This window comes from Dromiciops gliroides, chromosome 6 (assembly GCF_019393635.1).
Source record: "Dromiciops gliroides isolate mDroGli1 chromosome 6, mDroGli1.pri, whole genome shotgun sequence".
Classification (NCBI taxonomy): Eukaryota; Metazoa; Chordata; class Mammalia; order Microbiotheria; family Microbiotheriidae; genus Dromiciops; species Dromiciops gliroides.
Window position 1 is genome coordinate 194,790,401 of NC_057866.1, and position 22,247 is coordinate 194,812,647.

A 22,247-nucleotide genomic window follows, 5' to 3' on the forward strand; every position below is an offset into this window, starting at 1 on the left:
AAAACAAAAAAGACCCATGACTTCAGAGATAATCTAGTTTGTTTCATTTATAGAGAAGGCAACTAAAATTACTCTTTATAACAAAGCTAGTTAGTGGCAGATTCCAGACTAGAATAGAAGTTTCCTCCTTTCTTCATTCGATAGCACCATGAATTCAGGGTCAAAGTTATCTTTAATTCATCTTTCTCTTCTTCCTTTATATCTATCTAGTCAGCCAAGAAGTCCTATTGATTTTCCCTTTATGACTTTTTGTCTATTCTTTTCTTGTTATTCCTACAAAATCATCTTAGTCCAAATGAAAGTCACTTCAGTCACCTTCTACCTAGTCTCCTTGTCTTGAATTTATTTAATCCATCCTGCATAATGCTGTGAGACAATTTTTTCCCCTGTAAGTATTACTTTCATCAAGATATTCCTTTACTTAAGAACCTGCACAAGCTTCCTATTGCATACTAACTATGTCCAATTCCATGTTCTGACCTAAATGTATATATCTATTGCCATTCATTCTATTTATGTCAATTTCTTCATTGTCACTATTCACTATATGTTTATTACTACCCATGTATCTTTGTGCTGACTTTTCCCCTACCCATAATACCTTTCCTTTTTCTTTTCAGAAATTCCAAATGCTACCCATTCTTTAAGTCTCATTTATTCCATCAAGTCTTCACTTATTCATCTTTCTACTATTGAAATTGTATGTCTGTACCTCACAACTTAGAATATGGTTACATATTGTTGCATATATGTTAGTTGTCTCCTTCCATCTAGATTTTAAACTCTTTGAAGACAAAAAAGAATTTCATATTCTTATTTGGACAAAGATTCTGTATGCTGTGGAACATACATCAGCCACTCAATAAATACTTGTTTGATTAATTATTGATGAAAGAAAATATCTATTTGGCTTCTGGAAAAATACTTTGATCTCACTGGTGCAATCTTTGTACAACCACACAGAGTTCTGAAACTATGAAGGGCTGAAGGAATGAGAAATACTAAGTCTGAACATGAGAATATTTAACATTGACATGATATCTATCTTTCAAATGCTAAATGGGCTTTATCAACCCTCATTTCAGATAACAATAACTAGGAAAAATGGGTGAAAATGCACAGAAGCTGATTTTGGCTCAGTAGAATCAGAAACGTTTTTTTTCTTTTATAATCAAGATTTTATTAGTTTGGTCATCAGTACATAGACATTATGAATAAATTGTACATTTAAAATGCTAGAAAATTCTAAAAATTATGTAGTTGTAATTCTTTTCTAAACTGTTATTCCAGTGACTTTCTCATTTTAAATTTTTAGGCAACTCTCCCTATAAAGAGGTTATCAAATACTAGCATCCTGAATATGGATAAGGTATTATATCTTTTACAAAGCAAAATTATGCTAATTCTATGTCTGAGAAAACTATACTCATTATACACATTTTCCAGTCTTTTACAGCACATTAACAAAATTACTGGAAAAAAAAATTGTACCACCACTACCAAAGATGACAATGTCACACATAGCACACAATTTTGAAAGGGAGATCCAACATCAGGGGGCAGTTTTATTTAGGAAACTGAAAGACAAGATGGATACAGATTAATTAAAATAAGAGCTTTAAAATTCATGGTCACAACTCCAAATTGTTACTTATGCTTCATTTAATATAATGTAAAAACTGCCTATGGAATGTTCATCTTATGCACAAGAATGAAACACCTTCCTAACCAACATTCTATTAATTTCTGGTTGTATTAAAACAAACAAAAACCAACTGACAACCAGCACGCAATTTTACCTCTTTAAATAGGACTCTAAATAAAGCCATTTTAGATTGGCTCACACTTATCTAAATGTTTTAAAAAATTAATGTGATGAGGTGGGATTGCCTCCTTAAAAATTGTGTTTCTAGAGCTACTAAAAAACTGGCATTTACAAAATAGTTGATAAAAATATTCCTCTGAATTGTGCAAGAAGGGAGGTAACAGGGACAATTGTTAAAAGACTTGGTATAAGATGTTATTCAGATTTGGTTTCTTTTCCTCCTGCTGAATCAGACTGGAACCTCTTCATTTTTAGTTTCTCCATTTTCTGCAGGCAATTCATCTTTATTTTCTTCTTGGTTAGCAGCTTCAGTTTGTTTTCCTTTTGCTCCTTTTTCCCCTTTTGTGTGAACTTTTTTGTCCTCAGATTTATCCTTCCCTGCTGTCTTTTTGGGCTTGGGGTCAACTTTTGTAAGGACTGGTTTAGCTGACAATCTGGCAGATCTCCTCTTGGGCTCCTCCCTTACTTCCCCTTCTGCAGAGTTGACCTTCCTCTTGGGCATCTTGGCTGCGAGTGTGAATCAGCTCCCTCTCCCCACACATGGGCGAGCACCGGCGGGAGCGACTAGGGTCTGGGGTCGGAGGGAAAAAGACTCGGCCGCTTCTTCTCAAGCAGAGCAACTGGGCCTTGACACTCCTCCGCCCACCGCTGGGCTGCTAGGACCTGCAGCGGGAGCAGTCCAGGGAACTAGATGGTACCGGATTGGAATCCCGCCTCATCCCCCTCTTCCCCAGAAACATTTTATTTTTATTTTTTTTAATCAATAAAGTATTTTATTTTTTTCCCGTTACATGTAAAGATAGTTCTCATCTTTTGTTTATACAAGCTTTACAATTTCAGATTTTTCTCCCTCCCTCCCCTCCCTTCCCCCTCCCCTAGACAGCAGGTAATCTGATATAGGTTATACACACACACACACATATAATAACATTATTCCTATTTCTGCATTAGTCATGTTATAAGAGAAAAAAATCAGAGCACTGATGAAAAACCTCAAAATAGAAAAAAAACAACAGCACCAAAAACAAAACAAATAGTATGGTTCATTTAGCATCTATACTCCGCAGTTTTTTTTTTCTTGGATTTGGAGATCCTCTTCCATCATGAGTTCCCTGGAACTCTTCTGTACCATTGCATTGGTGAGAAGAATATAGTCCATCACAGTAGATCAACACTCAATGTTGATGATACTGTGTACAATGTTCTTCTGGTTCTGCTCATCTCACTCATCATCAGCTCATGCAAGACCCTCCAGGTTTCTCTGAACTCCTCCTGCTCATCATTTCTTACAGCACAATAGTATTCCATTGTATTCATATACCACAACTTGTCCAGCCATTCCCCAATCGATGGGCATCCCCTCGACTTCCAATTCCTTGCCACCACGTAAAGAGCAGCTATAAATATTTTTGTACATGTGGGTCCCTTTCCCCCTTCCATGATTTCTTTGGGAAAAAGACCCAAAAGTGGTATTGCTGGGTCAAAGGGTATGCACAGCTTTATCGCCCTTTGGGCATAATTCCAAATTGCTCTCCAGAATGGTTGGATCAGTTCACAGCTCCACCAACAATGCATTAATGTTCCAATTTTCCCACAGCTTCTCCAACATTTATTATTTTCCTTTTTTGTCATTTTAGCCAATCTGATAGGTGTCAGGTGATACCTCAGAGTTGTTTTAATTTGCATCTCTCTAATCATTAGAGATTTAGAGCATTTTTTCATATGGGAATAGATAGCTTTGGTTTCTTCATCAGAAAACTGCCTGTTCATATCCTTTGGCCATTTCTCAATTGGGGAATGACTTGGATTCTTCCCAGAAACATTTTAAACATTCAAAACTGGTTATCCTTGGAAAAGGCTGTGCTTTGAGAAACCAGATCTTCATAATGGAAATATTCAAATAGACATGGAATACTTACTTGGCAGGGATATTGTTGAAGGGATTTCTTCACTGAGTTGGAAGCTAGACTTAATCAGAAGTAAGAAGTTAATGGAAGCTTAAATACCTATATGTGACTATTTTAGTCAACAAGCTTTGATTAAATGCTTGCTACATGCCAGGCACTGTACTAAACATTGGGGATACAAAGAAGGCAAAGAACATTTCCAATTTTCAAAGATCCCATGGTCTAATGGGAGGGACAACATGCTAACAATTCTGGACAAACAAGAAATGTACAAGTCAAATTGAAGATAATCTGAAGAAAGACACTAAGGAGGAATGGGAAAGACTTCTTGCAGAAGGGGGGATGTTAGCTGAAGGAAGCCAGAGATGGAAATGAGGAGGGAGAACATTTGAGGAATGATCATCTGGTGAAAATGCCTGGAACTGGTGTTCAAGGAATAGCAAGGTGGCCAGTATCACTGGATAATAGAGCATATGAAGGTAAGTAAAGTGTAAAAAGACTGAAAAGGAAGGCAAGTCCCCCAAAATAAAAGGCTTTAAAAGTCACACATATGGTTTTATTTCTGATTCTAGTACTAGATAATAAGGAGCCACTGGAATTAATTGAATGGAGGAGGGTGACATTGTCAGATCTGTGATTTAAGAAGAGGAATTTGACAGCTCAGGAGAGGGAGGATGGGGTATGAGGAGACACTTGAGACAGAGAGACCAATCAGAAGGCTATTGCAGTAGCCTGGACATGAGATGATGAGGACCTGCACCAAGGTGGTAGCAGTGTCATAAGAATCATGGGTGGTATATCAGAGATATTTTGAAGGTAGAATGGATATATTTGGCAAGTGATGAAATACAACAGGTGAGAATGAGAAGTCAAGTATGATATTTAGGTTGAGAGCCTGGGAGAACAGGAAGATGGTGATACCCTAATAGTAAACAGGAAACTTAGGAAAGAGGGAGCAATTTGGGGTGGGGGTGGAGATAATGAGTTCAGTTTTGGAGTTGAGTTTAAGATGTTTACATGACATCCAGTTTAAGATGTCTAAGAGGCATTTCGAGATGGAAGATGGGAAATCAGTAGAGAGGTAAGGGCTGGATAAATAGATTTAAGAATCATCTGCAAAGAGACAATGATTGAATCCATGAGAGAGTTTGTACCTGTGTTTCATCTCATCTCATTAATCCACAAATATAATATGTTCTATATAGTGTGAACCATGTGGTTCTAGAGGCCAGACTTAGGATTCTCATGATCCCTTTGGGCCAAAAATAAAATCTTCACTCTGCTACAATAGTTGGACATTCTCTAAGTTATTATCTTCATTTGGAAGCTATTCATCTCCCCACCCCAGACTTTGAACTGCTATAATTTCCTCCAGCTTCTGAAGGATTCCATTTATACCTCATCCCCTCAGGCCCATACTCTCTTTGGTTTCCAAAGTGACAATTAGCAAATCTGAGGAACTTATTGTATTGATGTGTGAATTTCAGAAAGCCATGCTTTTTAGGGACCTTCCTTCAATTCCTACATGACACATATGCATGATCTAAAGGGACTTCTTTAGCTAATAGTTATTATTTTGTTTCTTACATTCACTTAAATAAGTGAAATAATTTAAAAGTGATATTCCATGACTCATTGTCAAAGAAAATAATAGTTGCTTTGAGTAATCTGACACACAAGAAGTAAAGAATTACTACTGGTCACAGAGAAAAGTTAAGGAAATCTAGCTACCTCTCTTCCTGGCAGAGGAGGGGGACTGTGGGAAAAGAATGTTGCATATCCTCTTGCATCCAAATTATGTGTAAGTTTTTGTTGATGAACTGCCTTTTTTCCTCTTTCTTTATAAATCTTTGTTTCAAGAATGGCTTTTTGGCTAGGGAAAGGCAGAGGGATATATCTGTTAACAAAGGTGATATAAGCTCAAAAGAAATCACTAAAATAATTATTAATGAATAATTGAATTATATTGTTGGAGAAACTTATGACCTAAAAAAAGATAAGCCAGTCATCGAGCAAGAATAGAGATAATCAGTGGATCATCTTTGTTTTCCATCGGTTTCCATACAATGTTTAGAGAATGAGAGGAAGTCCTTCAGCATATTGATATACTCCTGTGACAGGTTTATGGAAAGACATCATAACCCAGAGTAGTCAGGCATCGATATGTTTCTATCTCTATCACCAGAGGGAGTACCCATAGGCATGAGATCACAGATGCATTTATATACTACTACAGATGAGGTTGGTATCAATATAATACAGTGTGGCTCTTCAGTAAATCAATGATTAGGTATCTACTATGGGCCAGGTATTTTGCTAGGATCTGGGAACAGAGACAAATATAAAGAATATAACAACTCCTATTCACAAGGAGATTACATCTCAATGAGGTAGACAACAAGTATATATAAAAAATACAAATGGAATACAAAGTGAATAAATTTAAATATATACAAAGAAGTTGGTTATCAATCAGTTTGAGACTGAAGATACCAGCAGTTGTGGCAGGCGGGGGGCAGGGGTAGGGGAGGGAGGGAAGGTGGAAGGAGATTTGATCAGAAAAGGTTTCATGTAAAAAAAGAAAAAAAAAACACAAACACAAAAACCCTCCAAATAATGCCATAGGACAATTCCTAGAGCAGTAGAATTCACAAAAGAATAGCTGAGATCATTTTCCAGCCAAAGATCGTTTAGAAGGTTGGCAGGAGGAGGCTGCTGTGTTGGGGTGGGAGTGGAGTCCAACACTGAGGTCATGCTGACCCAGATTTAATCCCATTCAGGCCTTGCCAGAGAAAGAGATGCCCAGAGTCTCTGAATCAGCTGCTGCACCAGGGTCATCTGAAACTAAGTTCATGGTCTGGTGAGAGGTCTGAGTGGTTGGCCAGGGGGAGATTACAGGGGACTCTGCTGACACTGAGGTAGAACTTGGGTGTCTCACTCCTTCTGGGAATGAGGAATTAGGCTTGAGTGGCAGTGGCTCAGGTGGGCAGGGGAGCAGGCTTGTCAGAGCTAACAACCACAGCACACAAAGTTTTGCTGCCTGGTTAATTAGCAAGTTGGCCTGGGGTTATCTATGGACCAGAAAGCAGGCCAGGTGAGTGAAGAACCTGCCCCTCCTTAAATCTTACTACCTTAGACTCCCTGGAGCTTGGGACAGTACATCCTGGAAGCAGTGCCCCACTTTAAGAAGGAGTTAAAAGTCAAGTGAAAGATGGGCAAGATGAACTGACAGAGAAAGATGCAGACTATAGAAAGTTTCTTTAGTGACAAGGAAAATCCAGGTGCACCCTCAGGGTACAACATCAGGGCTCCTATATCCAAAACTTCCAAGAAAAATATGAATTGGATTCAGGCCATAGAAGCACTCACAAAGGACTTGGTTGATAAATAAAAGAGGTAGAGGGGAAAAGTAAGAGAGGTAGAGGAAAAAATGGAAAGAGAAATGAGAGTCATGAAGTAGGGTATAAGGTGGGGTTTTAAAAGATCCCCCAGGTTCATTAAGTCCCGAACAGGCCACCAATCTGTAAGGGCCAAACTTAATATAGGAAGAGTTAATTGGGAGGCTAGTTGCAATATTGGGACTCAGAAAACAAGGGGGGACCTTTAGATCCCGAGCCTCCTCTCTTCCACATTGCCCCCTCCCCAACTGTTTCTCCCAGATTAAAACAGCCTCTTTCCACACCCCCCCCAAACAGGTTTTAGTGATGAGAACAAATTTAGAAATAAGGACAAAGAAAAGCAGGAAATAAGACCTGTAAACTCACCTACCAGGCTCAGTTGCTTTGTGTTTAACTGTCTCTATCCCCCGAGAGTCCATGTTTAACTCTCTCACCTACCACCTTGAAATCTCTCTCTCTCTCTCATTCTCTCCTCTTCTCATCTCCTCCTCTCATCTCCTCCTCCCTTTCCTCTACCCCCCGGAATAAAAAACCCTTCTCTCACAGGAAACCTAGGCTGACCACTGACACACCCCAAGCTAATTTGTTGGCACCCCTAGGGGCAGTGCCCAAGGCTGGCCAAAGCACAGGGTTTCCTTGCATATTCCCACTTGGTGGAAGGGGCTGGGGCTCAGGTTTTCTGTGCATTTCCCACTGGTGGAGGGAGCCATGGCGTGCCCAAGGCTTTCCAAATTTAGCCAAAGATGGGGTCCCCCAAATTTCAATCGGTTCTTACAAGGGTCACAAAAAGAAAAAGGCAACAGCTTGAAAAGGCAAATTGACCAAATGGAAAAGGAGGTACAAAAGCTCTCTGAAGAAAATCATTGCTTAAAAATTAGGATTGAGCAAATAGAAGCAAATGACTTTATGAGAAATCAAAACACAATAAAACAAATCCAAATGAACTTAAAAATAGAGGGCAATGTGAAATATCTCCTCGGAAAACAGTTGACCTGGAAAATAGATCCAAGAAAGATATTTTGAAAATCACTGGACTACCTGAAAACCATGATCAAAATAAGAGCTTAGACATGTAAAGAATTCATTGTTATTTGAGGTTTTTCTGACCCCAATCTTTTGGCTAGAATTAAAAAAAACAAAAAACAAAAAACCTCAACATGCACATTGGCCTGGGGCTCCACAAATGGCACGGTGCTCCACCCACTGGTTGTAGCCATCCCCCTGGCACTGGCACCTCATGTCATCACCACTCGCAGATGCCTAAATGGGCCTGGCAAAATTAGAATGATTGGAAGCCCAGTGAGGGCAGTCATGTGACTGTCAGAGTGGCCAGCCAATTGGCTGGGTTTGTGTGTGTGTGTGTTTTTAAGTTCATTCTTGTTAAATAAATCCTGTTCTGTCTTGAGGAAGGCTGTCGGTCTCCTTCCTTGCCCCAATATTGCGGCGAGCTGCCTAGCTAACACTCCCCAATTAAAAATTGGTCCCTACAGACATTATCTTCAAAGAAATTGTCAGGGAAAAATTGCCCTGATATTCTAGAAGCAAAAGGTAAAATAGAAATTGAAAGAATTCACTGATCACCTCCTGAAGGACATCCCAAAATAAAAACTCCCAGGAATATTATAGCCAAATTCCAGACATCCCAGGTCAAGGAGAAAATATTGCAAGCAGCCAGAAAGAAACAATTCAAGTACTATGGAGCCGCAGTCAGGATAGCACAAGATCTTGCAACTTCTACATTAAAGAATTATAGAGCATGGAATTACAAAGGGCAAAGGAACTGAGATTACAACCAAGAATCGCCTACCCAGCAAAACTGTGTATAATCTTTCAGGGGAAAAAATGGGACATCAATGAAAAAGAGGACTTTCAGGTAATTGTGATGAAAAGACCTGAGCTGAATAGAAAATTTGACATTCAAATACAAGACCCTAGAGAACCATAAAAAGGTGAACAGGAAAAAAAATTAAGAGGGATGTTAAAAGGTTAAACTGCTTACATTCCTACATGGGAAGATGATACATCTAACTCATAAGCAAATACTTACTATTAGGGTAGATGATAGAAATAAATTTAGACAGCTAGGAATTGATTATGAAGAGATGATATATGTAAAGCATTTATTTTTTGTTTATATCTTTTTTTGAGGGGTGTTTGAAGTTGGGTGACATGCCTGCTGTTGAGCAGTGGGTGAGTGTCTTGTGACTGGGGTACGATTTGGCCTCACGTCCTCCTGGGTCCAGGATGGGTGCCTTGTCCACTGTGTCACCTAGCTGCTCCATGATGACATCTTTAGGGTAAAATTGAGGGGTGAGAGGATTGCACTGGGGGAGGAGGAAGGGGAGAGATAGAATGGGGTGAAATCCCACATAAAAGAAACAGGATAAGGTTTATGGAGGTGGGGGGAGAAATGAGGGAGGAACAGGGGCAGTAAATGAACCTTATACTCATCAGAATAGTCTCAAAGAACCTAAATCTCATCAGAGTTGGCTCAAGGAGCGATTGACATATACACTCAATTAGGTGGAGTAATCCATCTAACCCAGCAGGAAAGTCGGAGGGGAAGAGGATAAGGAAGGAGGAGTGAAAGAAGGGAGGGCAGATTGGAGGAGGAGGCAAGTCAGGGAGCAAATTCCCTTTGAGGAGGGATAGGGTGAAAGAAGATAGATAATAGAGTAAATATCATGGGGAAGGGAATAGGATGGAGTGAAACAGTTAACAATAGTAACTGTGAAAAAGAGAAAAGAAAAAAAATGTACAAAAATACTTATAGCAACTCTTTGTGGTGTCTAAGAATTGGAAATTAAAGGAATGCCTATCTAATGGGGAATGACTAAACAAGCTGTAGTATATGATTGTAATGGAATATTATTGTACTATAAGAAATGACAAGCACGATGATTTCAGAAAAACCTGGAAAGACTTATATGAACTGATGTATAGTGAAGTGAGCAGAACCAGGAGAACATTGTGCACAGTGACAGCATTATTGCTCTATGAACAATTGTGAATGACTTAAATACCCTCAGCAATACAATGATTCAAGACAATCCCAAAGGACTAATTATAAAGCATACTATCCACCTCCAGAGAAAGAACTGACATTGATTGAACACAGACTGAAGCATGCTAAAACCAAAACAATAACAACAAACAAACAAAAATAATTAGGAGGCTGTTACAACAATGTAGGTGAAAAATGATGAAATCCTGAACTGAGGTAGTAACTTGTATAAGTAGAGGAGATTGGTAGATGTGAAAGATGTTGTAGAGGTAGAAACAAAAAAGATTTGGGCAGCAGCCTGAAATATATAATTATATATATATATATATATATATATATATATGTGTGTGTGTGTGTGTGTGTGTATATATGTATATATATGTGTATATATATATATAGAGAGAGAGAGAGAGAGAAAGAGAGAGAGAGAGAGAGAGAGAGAGAAACTGAGAAGTTGAGGGTAATGCTGACCTTATGATGAGCTTATTAACCTGGGAAATTGGAAAGGTGGTAGTTCCTTCAACTGAAATAAGGAAGTTTGGAATATTGGAATAGTGAAGGATTTGACATTAAAGAAAATGAATTTATGGTTGGGCATAGTTCATTGGAGAGAGCTCTTGGATGTCCAGTTTGAAATGTTCAATAGACAGTTGGTGCAACTAATGTTGGTACATAAAATGCAATTATTTTCATGGCACTCTTTTGGTAAACACTTCCCATTGAGCAGTGCTATTTAGGATGACCTGACATCTTATGAAATGATGCTATTTGCTGCCTTTGGGTATAAAATAAATCTAGCTTCACCAACTCCCTTATTTGCCCCCAAAAGGAAAGACCATCCTTCTATTTAATTCCAAATCCCTTCTTTATTCTGATGAGAGAGAATAGAGAGAATGTTGACATTGAGTTTCTCTGGTAGTGCGTCCAATGAACTCATATTTAGGGTATCAATAACTATATTAAAGTTTATGGTTGATCCAAAAATTCCTATTCTTTTTACCTTTTCAATAACACTAATAAATAGGGACAGCTAGGTGGCACAGTGGATAAAATGCTGGCTCTGGATTCAGAAGGACCTGAGTTAAAATCTGGCCTCAGACACTTGACACTTACTAGCTGTATAACCCTGGGCAAGTCACTTAACCCTTAATTGCCCCACAAAATAAACAAACAATAACACTAATAAATGTTATTTATAAGCACTTTAATCTTGTGATTATATTTTATTTGATTATTTTATGATCATATTATATTTTGTGAAAATAACTCCTCATTGTAGACCATGAACAATCTTTTCAAGGAAGTCTCTCTTCAGCTAGATCAGAATCTCTAAAAGGACATCTGTGTGGGAGATTCTGATAGCACAAACTATGTGTTTGAAATGGACAGCTTGGTTCTAACAAGCTACTTTTCATGGTCTCATACAAAGTAGACATTTATCAAATATTTATGAAATCAGAGCAAGTTTAGCAATTACTAAAGGATAGTAATTCAACAATTATCTAATTATAAATTTTAAGGCACCTGGCATATACATATACATTATATACATGTATATGTATATAATACATATATATATATAAATATACTTGTATGTATGTAAATTCCCATAGAGTAAATAAAGGGGGCTTATTGCATTTTCCAACTCTCTAGGAAGAAATAAATGAATTTTAAATGAAGAATAGAAATGTAGGATTTGCATGTCAGGAGAATGGGTTGAAGAAGAGGTCATTCGCTTTCTTCTCATTATGTCAATTCTTTTCTATTTCCAATCCCTCCTAGCCAAAATTACTTTCTTCATATACATGTTTTAATTATGTTCATCCCAACATTCAAAAACTTTTAGTGAATCATGTTACATATAGGAGAAAATGCCTACCAATCCCTTAGCTGGTATAGGGGAAGATAAGTTCTTATTGGCAGCCACATCCCCCTTAGGTCTGGGTAGAGCCAAGGCTGGTAATGGATATCATTGCCTATGGGATAAAATAAAAAACCCCTCACCTGAAATAGAAAGGATTTGTTCTAGGGAATCACATGTCAAAAAGTCTGTATGAAGCACAGCCTTGCTCTGATTGGATGAGACATCTGTAACATTCTTGGTGGAGATAGGTGTTACAAGAGAGGCAGGGTAGGAAAAGCTCTGTTCATGACAGGATAGAGAGGAGAAAGATAGACATGGAGACTCTAAAAGGGAGCCATTTCCCTTTTATGTTTAGGGAAGCAAAAGAGATATCCTTCTAGTTGTATTTCTATATTGAGAAGCTAATGTTTTCCAGATCCTCCTGGGTTTGATTGATGGGCAAGTTATAGAATCTCTTTATCCTACTCTAAGATATTGGGGGCATACTTACATAGAAAAATTGGGACTGCAGAATGCATAAGTAGACTTAATAAGCTGTTTTTCTTGTGGTCTCAGCTTAAAGCTGGGCTGATAAGTGGGAAGAAGAGCTCAGAGGACTCATAGCTATGTTCCTTAGAAGTTTGGGAAGTTGTGGTTTGGAAAATAGGTGATGAAAATATCCACTGCTTGATCTCTCTCTCTCTCTCTCTCTCTCTCTCTCTCTCTCAGTCTCTATATATAGGTATGTATATCATTCTAATATTCAGTAAATGTTCCTTTATATTCCTTTTGTTGCCCTAAACCCAGGAAATCCCCCCCCCCTACAAAAAAAAGGCAGCCGATTCTGGACCAGTGCAGACCAGATTTAGTCCTGGGGGAGCCTGGTCTGACCCAAAAGAGATTAATCTTTTTCTTACACTCCCTGATTCATTAATCAAACTCACATGAAAGTTACTTTCATAGCTTATATCTGGCTTCATATTGTAGCTAGAGTCTCCCCTTTAAGGATGAACAGGACCCCCCCATCTAAGCAGATAAATCACTGAACAAGGTAGTAACTACAAGGCATAAGGCAACTATTTTCTCTGCAACAAAAGAAATGTTTATAGTACAAAAGACACATAAGTATGTATTAACAAAATATTAAAGCGTAAAACACATCCCTGGAGGTAAAGACTCTTGGGAGACTTATGAGACTACTGAAGAGATATTAATAGTCACCTTAGAATCTGAGCGGTTCACAAGGTCCAGATCTTCTGGAATGCCAGAGAATAACTTTGGGTTTCTTAGTCCTTTGCACTACAGCATCCTGTCTCACACCCTGGAAACATTAAGCATTTAATAAACATTAAGTTGAATTGAAATAAAAGATGACTCAGAAATTTTTGAAACCATTTGAATATTTTTTTGAAGGGAGAGAGACAGAGCTGGGAGATTTGAAGAGATAGGGGGATGAATTCAGTCAGCAATAAAATTGGGCTGGCAAAAATCTGATTAACTAGTGACTATTTTTTGTCTCGAGATTTTATAGTTGATTTCATTGAAGGTTCTCCAAAATTCCCATTGCTGTGTTTTCCTCACTGTAAATAGTAAGGAAAAGAAAATATGATGGCAGGGCTCAAATTAGAAATTAGGTCTTTTCCCTGTTAATGGCCCACTTCTCTAAGTGTTCAGTAGTAGAAGAAATTGTTGCCTTTGAATTGTTGCACCTGGAGTCCAAATCCCATACTGATGCCTACTACTTGTATGATCCATGAGTAACCAATCAATTGGCAAGTATATATGCAGCATTGTCTTATGCAGGGGCATTGTGTTGTGAGTCAAGGATACAAATTTTTGAAATTCCTTCTTGGAAGTTCACATTCTTTTTTTGTTGTTTTTGTTTTGTTTTTTTTTTTTTAGTGAGGCAATTGGGGTTAAGTGACTTGCCCAAAGGTCACACAGCTAGTAAGTGTTAAAGTGTCTTGAGGCAGAATTTGAACTCAGGTACTCCTGACTTCAGGGCCGGTGCTTTATCCACTGCGCCACCGTACTGCCCCGAAGTTCACAATTCTAATCACATTTAAGTGTATTTAGCATCACCTGGCTAAGTGCCTCCCTGAGCTTCCATTTCCTCATCTATAAAATAAGGGGGTTGGATTGGATGGTTTTCTGGTGTTTATGCTATAGTTCTGTGATCCCAGGGAGTCTAAAAACTTGTTCAGTTATTTTTTTATTTCTTGTGGCCAAAGCCATTACTTTTTTTTTTTTTTTGCAGGGCAATGAGGGTTAAGTGACTTGGCTAGGGTCACACAGCTAGTTAAGTGTCAAGTGTCTGAGGCTGGATTTGAACTCAGGTCCTCCTGAATCCAAGGCCAGAGCTTTATCCACTGCACCACCTAGCTGCCCCCAAAAGCCATTACTTTTTGAAGCAATCAGGACAATGTTACATGGCCTTCAAACTATTGTAATCCTTAAGGTACTATGTAATGAGGCTGACATAATGTCAGTATAAACTTTTGAAGTCACAAGTCTAAACTAGAGTTTTCTTATATTAGGGACATAAGTTTCTTTTTAAAAAATTTATTTATTTAGAATTTTCCCCAAGTTACATGTTAAATTTTTTTCAGCATTGATTTTTAAAACTTTGTTCCAAATTTTCTTCCTCCCATCCCTCCTCAACCTTCCTTAAGAAATCAAGCAATTCAATATAAGTTATACATGTGCAGTCATGTAAAACATCTTCACATTAGTCAGGATGTAAAAGAAAACAGACAAAATATCTTTAGAAGAGACTAACAAAAAAATTATACTTCAATCTGTATTCAGATATCATCAGTTCTTTCTCTGTAGATGGTTTGCATTTTTCATACATACTGATAGCACCCTGCTCATCATTTCTTTCACAGTTACTATTGATAACTGTATTACCCTCCATCCTATTCCCTCCCCTTGATATTTACTCTATTTTCTATCTTCTTTCACCCTATCCGTCCTCAAAAGTGTTTTGCTTTTTACTGCCCCCTCCCTTAATCTGCCCTCCATTCCTTCACCTTTCCCCCCCTTATCCCCTTCCCCACTCATTTTCCCTCAGGGCAAGATATATTACTATACCTACTTGAGTGTGCATATTATTCCCTCTTTGAGCCAATTTTGATTAGAGTAAGGCATCACTCAATCCCTTCTTCCCTCCACTCCAATAAGCGTTTTCTTGTTTCTTTTATGTGAGCTATTTACCCCATTCCACCCTCCCTTTTTGCTTTCTTCACATTTGCCCTCTGTCATAAGTATATTCCTTTCAGTTGCACTAATACTGATAAAGTTCTTATGAGTTAGAATTATCATCTTCCCATGTAGGAATGTAACAGTTTAACCTTTTCCCATGTAGGAATGTAAAAGAGTTGAATATTTTAATATCCCTCATGATTTCTTTCCCCATTTACCTTTTTATGCTTCTCTAGGGTCTTGTATTTGGAAGTCAAATTTTCTATTCAGTTCAGGTCTTTTCATCACAAATGGCTGGAATTCCTCTTTTTCGTTGAAGTTCCCATTTTTTTCCTCTGAAAGATTATACAACGGTTTTGCTAGGTGGTGATTCTTGGCTGTAGTCCCAACTCCTTTTCCCTCTTGAATATCATATTCCATGCCCTCATATTCTTTAATGCAGATGCTGCTAGATCTTGTTTTATCCTTATTGGAGCTCCACAGTATTTTGAATTCCTCTTTTCCAGCTGCTTGCAATATTTTCTCCTTGACCTTGGATGTCTGGAATTTGGCTATAATATTCCTGGAAGTTTTCCTTTTGGGATCTCTTTCTGGAGGTGATAAGTGAATTCTTTTAATTTCTACTTTAATTTCTTCTTCTAGAATATTAGAGCAATTTTCCCTGATAATTTCTTGGAAAATGATGTCTAAGCTCTTTTTTTGATCATGGTTTTCAGGTAGTCCAGTGATTTCAAATTATGTGTCCTGGATCTATTTTTCAGGTCAGCTGTTTTTCCAAGGAGATATTCATATTGCCTTCCTATTTTTAAAAAATTAATTTGGATTTGCTTTATTGTGTCTTGATTTCTCATAAAGTCATGCGCTTCTATTTGCTCTATACTAATTCTTAAGCAATGATTTTCTTCAGAAAGTTTATGTATCTCCTTTTCCATTTGGACAATTTGACTTTTCAAGCTGTTGACTTCTTTTCATGACCTCCTGCATCACTCTCATTTCTCTTTCCAACTTTTCTTCTACCTCTCTTACTTTTTCCCTCTACCTCTCTTACTTTATCTTCAAGTCCTTTTTGAACACTTCTATGGCCTGAGACCAATTCATATTTTTCTTGGGAACCTCTAGATGTAGGAGCTTTAACTTTGCTATTCTTCTTCTGAAGATGCACCTCAGTATTCCTTGTCAGCAAAGAAACTTTCTATGGTCCGCACATCTTTCTCTGCCTGCTCATCTTGCCCCCTCTTTACTTGGCTTTTAACTCCTTAACGTGGAGCACTGCTTACAGGATGCATTGTCCCAAGCTACTGGGGGTCCCAGGTGGTAATGATTTAAGGAAAGGCTCATTATCAGCCCACCTGCCTGTAAGTAACCATGGGCCTCCTTGCTCTTTAACCAAGAGCAGAAATCTGATTGAAATCTGATTCTCTATGGTAGAAAGCTTGTCATGCTATGCCCCTCCCCCACTGGGCTGCTGCCACTCAAGTCTGCTTCCTGGGTAACACCATAGCACTCCCACCTCTGTCCAGCAGAGAACCCCTAATATTTCTCCACAGCCAAGTGCTGGACCCCCTCACTGGTCTGTGAGCCAAGTTTCAGAAGAAGCCACTGACACTGAAGTTTATGAGGCTCCTGAGACTCAGCCTTTATGGGGCTGGATCTGTGCCATGTGCTGTGCTCCTCTCCTACCCTGGTACAGGAGACTTTCTCTGCTGCCTTTTTCAGCCATCGTTGCCTGGAAAATGGTCCCACTCTGTTCTTTTGTGGGTTTTGCTGCTCCAGGAGTTGTTTTGTGGCATTTTTTTGGAGGTATAGGGACAGATCTGTTGTGAGCTCCGAAAGTCACAGCCTTTCTTCCACCATCTTGCCTCTACCCCCCCAGGGCCATAACAAGTTTCAGAAAAACCATGTTGTGACTTGGGCTGACTTATTGTGAGAGAGTTGTACCCTGAGGGAGAGATAGGGGGCAGCATGTGCCAGATAAGTAAAAATACCACCTTGACCACCAACCCCCCTCAGGCCCTGATGGAGAGAGCCTAGGACCTGAGCTCAAGACCTCTGAGAATAGCCCTATCCTCAAGCCACCAAACATGCTTCCAGTCCATCCCCCAAAGGAATCATTGAGGGGAGAAATCATTGTCGAGAAGGGGTCGAACTTCCTCATCAATATAAGCAACAACTGCTAACCAACTGCTACCGCCAGGAACATAGATGCACACAGGAATCCTGAGAGGGGTAGCACCCCTTGCATCACTGGTTCTGTTTCTAGTTCAGTCCTTACAGCCATCATCTGGGGAAGTGGCTCCTGTGGAGAAGGGATCAGCAAGTTGCAGAGCAGATAAGGTACCCTTAGGGAGATAAAGGAGATGGCACATTCTAGGAACGTCCAACCACTCATTATCTTCATTCTGCCCCTCAGATTGAAATAAGGATACTCCAGTTTCCTGAACCTAAGGATCTTGAGAAAAGCAAAGTACTCTCGGCCACTCTCAGGCTGTCATTCTGAAGCCCTGGAAAAAGTAATTTTCTTGCCACCTTGGCACTGACTAATGACTCAACATCAAAAATGGACATGATTTTTATCAGGAAAAAAAAGACATTAAAGAAGAAGCATTGCCACCCTTACTTTGCTGTTACTCTCTAAGACCATAGGGATTTTTTCCATCTGACTTATAGCTGAAACCTGCCATGCGATGCTACCCTCCCCCTCCCCATTAGAGTGTGTGACCACCTTCAGAGCAAAGGCTGTCTTGCTTTTCTATTGCATCCTCAGCACTTAGGACATTGCTTTGTATCTAGCAGATGCATAGATCAATACTTTATTGAATTAGTCATTCATTCATTCATGAGGCACTTTTGATTCAATAATGTTGATTGTAACAAGCATGCTCTCTAGACTGGCAACATTGGAGTCCTATATAGGTTCTCTATAGCCTTCCTTTTTAATCCCTTCCATTCAATCTGTCAATAATTCCTTCTAAGTAACAATTATCTCTAGAATTTGTCCCAAATTTTTTCTAACACTACCCATTACCACTGTTTTAGTTTTAGATTTCATTATTCTACACTCCAATCTTGCTCTCTTCTAATACATCTTGCATCTTAACCAACCTGACATTTCTAAAACATGGCTTTTTATCAATTAATAACTGGCTAAATGGTTCCTTATTAAATAACAACTTCATAAAATCTTCTTGGTTTGTAAAGTTCTCTATAACTCAATTCTACCCTCCTTAGCCAGCCTTATTTTCCATCAAAATACAATGTTGTTGCTATATATATTGTCTCCCCAGTTTCCATGAAACAGTACTTTACATAATTTCTTAGAGCACAATAGTGGATTGTTTCTTTGTTTTTTTTTTTTTTGCAGGGCAATGAAGGTTAAGTGAATTGCCCAGGGTCACACAGCTAGTAAGTGTCAAGTGTCTGAGGCTGGATTTGAACTCAGGTCCTCCTGCATCCAGGGCTGACGCTTTATCCACTGAGCCACTAGCTGCCCCTGCACAATAGCATTTCATTAAATTGTTGTACCATAATTTTTTCAGCCATTTTACAATTGGAGGATGACCCCCTCAGTTTCTATTTCTTTGCCACCACAGAGTTTCTATAAAGGTCTCTTATTTACAATCTGTGTGACCTTGAGGAAATCTCATAAACTTTCCTCATTTGTTTGCTCTTTTGTAAAAATAGGGGATTGGATTATATTATTTCTAAGGTCCCTTCCACCTCTAGACCTATGATCCCATATACTCATTTGATCAAAATGCTGTTGTGATGGAAGACATGATGAAGGGGGTAGTTTCAGAGAAGTAAAGGCTTGTGTGAACTGATGCTAAGTAAAGTGAACAGAACCAGAACAATTTATACAATGATATAATAAAGACAAGAAAGAATTTAAGAAATCTAATCTGCAAAATGATCAGTCACAGTTCCATAGGGTTAATGATGAAATATGCTATATACCTCCTTGTAGAGAAAGGAAAGATTCTGAGTGCAGAATGGAACATACATACATACATACATACATACATACATACATACATACATACACACACACATACACACATACACACATAATATATGCATGTATATGTGTATACATACATGTGCACATATATGAGTATATATGAATATACAATATATATTTAATGCATGTATATATGTATGCATATCTATGTATCTTTCCATATGCATACATGTGTATGTACATACATATACATGTATTTTTTGGAGGCAGCTTGTGTCTCAGTGGATAGATCACTGGACCTGGAGTCAGAAACACTTGAGTACAAATCTGACCTCAGACACTTACTAGCTGTGTGATTCTAGACAAGTCACTTAACCTCTGTTTGCCTTAATCCACTGGAGAAGGAAATGGCAAACCCCTTCAGTATCCTTGCCAAGAAAACCCCTTGGAGAGTATACATACACACACACACACACACACACACATTTGTCATTCAGACATTTTTCTTTTGTATCCAACTCTTCATGACCCCATTTGAGGTTTTATTGGCAAAGATACTAGAATGGTCCTTGCCATTTCCTTCTCCCGCTCATTTTACAGATAAGGAACCAAGGCAAATGGTGTGACATGACTTGCCCAGAGTCACACAGCTAATAAGTGAGGCCAGATTTGAACTCATGAAGATGAGTCTTCTTGATTCCAAGACAAGTGTTCTATCCACTGTGCTACCTAGCTAACTTGAATATACACACGCATATGTGTGTATATATTTTATATATATATATATATGTGTGTCTAGATATTATATGTGCTTATAAATTATATTTGTGTATATATATAATATGTACATATATACACACATACACACAGAGGTGGGGTATACATGCATGCATGCGTGTATGTGTGTGTGTGTGTTTGTCTGCTTTCCCCCTTGGACATGGCCAATGCAGAAGTTTGTTTTGCTGTCTATGACAAGGGTTTTGTTTTTCTTTCATTCTCATTTGGGTGTGAGGTAGGAAAAGGAAAGACTTTTTTTTTTTTGCTGATTGAAAAAAATAATTTAAATTTAAAAATATACTGAGAATGGCGGGCAGCTAGGTGGCGCAGTGGATAGAGCACTGGCCCTGGAGTCAGGAGGACCTGAGTTCAAATCCGGCCTCACACCCTTGACACTTACTAACTGTGTGACCCTGGGCAAGTCACTTAACCCCAATTGCCCCCCCCACACAAAAAAAATATACTGAGAATGGATCCATAGATTTCACCAGCCTGCCAAAGGAGCCCATGACACCAAAAAGGTTAAGAACCTCTCTCCAATTCCTTTATTTTACAGATGAAGAAACTGAGGTCCTGAAAATTTAAGGAATTTGTCCAAAGTCATGTAGATAGTGACAGAGACAGGCTTTGAACTCAGGTCCTCTGACTCCAAATTCCATGCTCCTTCTACACTTTCCTGGGTAAAATGCAGACTTTGGCTTAGCATGGTGCAGGAAGAAGAAGACTAGATTTGGAGTGAGGACCTAAATTCAAATCCCAACTTGATACTTACTCCTCACTATGCTATTTAATGAGAAAAGTGATATTTTTGTTTCCCAAGGCACTGCATTATTTAAAAAAAAACCCTATCAACTCTTCTCCTAAAAATATCATAAACACCCATGTTTCCTTATAGCTAGGAGTATGCTGGTAGATATTTAAAAACTGGACTGGAGGGTAGAGTAAGGGAATGAACACACACACACACACACTTTTAAGTTTAAACTGACTTTTTTTTTTTTTTAGCGAGGCAATTGGGGTAAAGTGACTTGCCATGGGTCACACAGCTAGTAAGTGTTAAGTGTCTAAGGCTGGATTTGAACTCAGGTATTCCTGACTCCAGGGCCGGTGCTCTATCCACTGTGCCACCTAGCTGCCCCCTAATCTGACTTATTAACACTTTCTTAAATCTAGACAATCAACAAAACAATAAATCAAGCCCTGATTTGTAGTTGTAGCCAGTTTCTGAGGTATAAATGCTCACACTGAAAATTTAATAATCAGCTTGAGGTTGTTACAGCTGGTTCCAGTATATCCCTGTTTCAGCAGCTAGATGTCAGTAGATAGAGCACTTGGTCTAGAGTCAGGAAGACCTGAGTTCAAATCCAGTCCCTCCCTAGGCAAGTCACTTAACTTCTGCGTGGCTCAGTTTCCTCACATATAAAATGGGAATAATAAAAGTGCCTCATTCCTAGAGTTGTTGGGAGGATCAAATGAGATATTTTTTGTAAAGTACTTAGCACAGTGTCTAACACATAGTAAGCATTAATTAAATCCTTCCTTCCTTCCTTCCTTCCTTGCTTCCTTCCTTCCTTCCTTCCATTTATCATAGATTTGGATCTTGAAGAGCTTTTAGAGATCCTATAGAAGGGACTTTAGATGTCCTCTGGTCCAACCCCATCAATTTATAGATAGGGAAACTGTTGCCCAGACAGGTCATAGTACTTGCCCAAGGTCACACAGGTTACAGTAAGTAGAGGAGCTGGAATGAAATATCTGTCTTCTGACTTTTAACACAGTTTCTTTTTCTTAAAATGTTGATATTGGTTTCATATGGAAGAGTGGGGAAAAGTGTTAGATTTGGGGTCTGAAGGATCCAAGTTCAAATCACAGCTCTGTTCCTTATTGTGTGGGTGAACTCAGCCAAGTCATTCATTCATTCATTCATTCATTCATTCATTCATTCATTCATTCATTCATTTGTTAGACATTTATTAAGCACCTACTATGTTCATTTCTTCAGATCTCATTTTCTTTATCTATAAAATGATGGCAAGTATATTTGATGACCTCTGAGATCTCTTTAGACTCTCAATCTGTGTTCCCATAATGCTCAATCATCTCTAAGGACACTTTCAGGTTTGACATTCTAAAAGCTATCTGATGTAACATTGACAATAGAGACTTATTTGACTCTGGAGGAAATTCCAAAAGGGTGCTTAAAGTGCAGAAAGACCTATGGATTAATTTTTTCATGCTGATTCTTACTTTCAGAGAAATAACATAGCCTAGTGGATAGAGAACCATTTTTTTTTTTAAAGGTTCAGGTCTTACTTCTGACATATACTGGCT

At 38.6% G+C, this 22,247-nt stretch overlaps 1 protein-coding gene across 1 annotated transcript; it reads right to left on the reverse strand.

Moving 5' to 3' along the window:
* Positions 1-2,054: 2,054 nt before the first annotated feature.
* LOC122730560 (non-histone chromosomal protein HMG-14-like) lies at positions 2,055-2,327 on the reverse strand. The gene has a single exon (XM_043969717.1). It carries the CDS (start codon positions 2,325-2,327, stop codon positions 2,055-2,057), a length of 273 nt encoding a protein of 90 aa, XP_043825652.1.
* Positions 2,328-22,247: the final 19,920 nt, after the last annotated feature.

Bases quoted from the DNA above. Each gene is read 5' to 3' on its own strand.
- LOC122730560 (XM_043969717.1), bottom strand. From the start codon at position 2,327: ATGCCCAAGAGGAAGGTCAACTCTGCAGAAGGGGAAGTAAGGGAGGAG.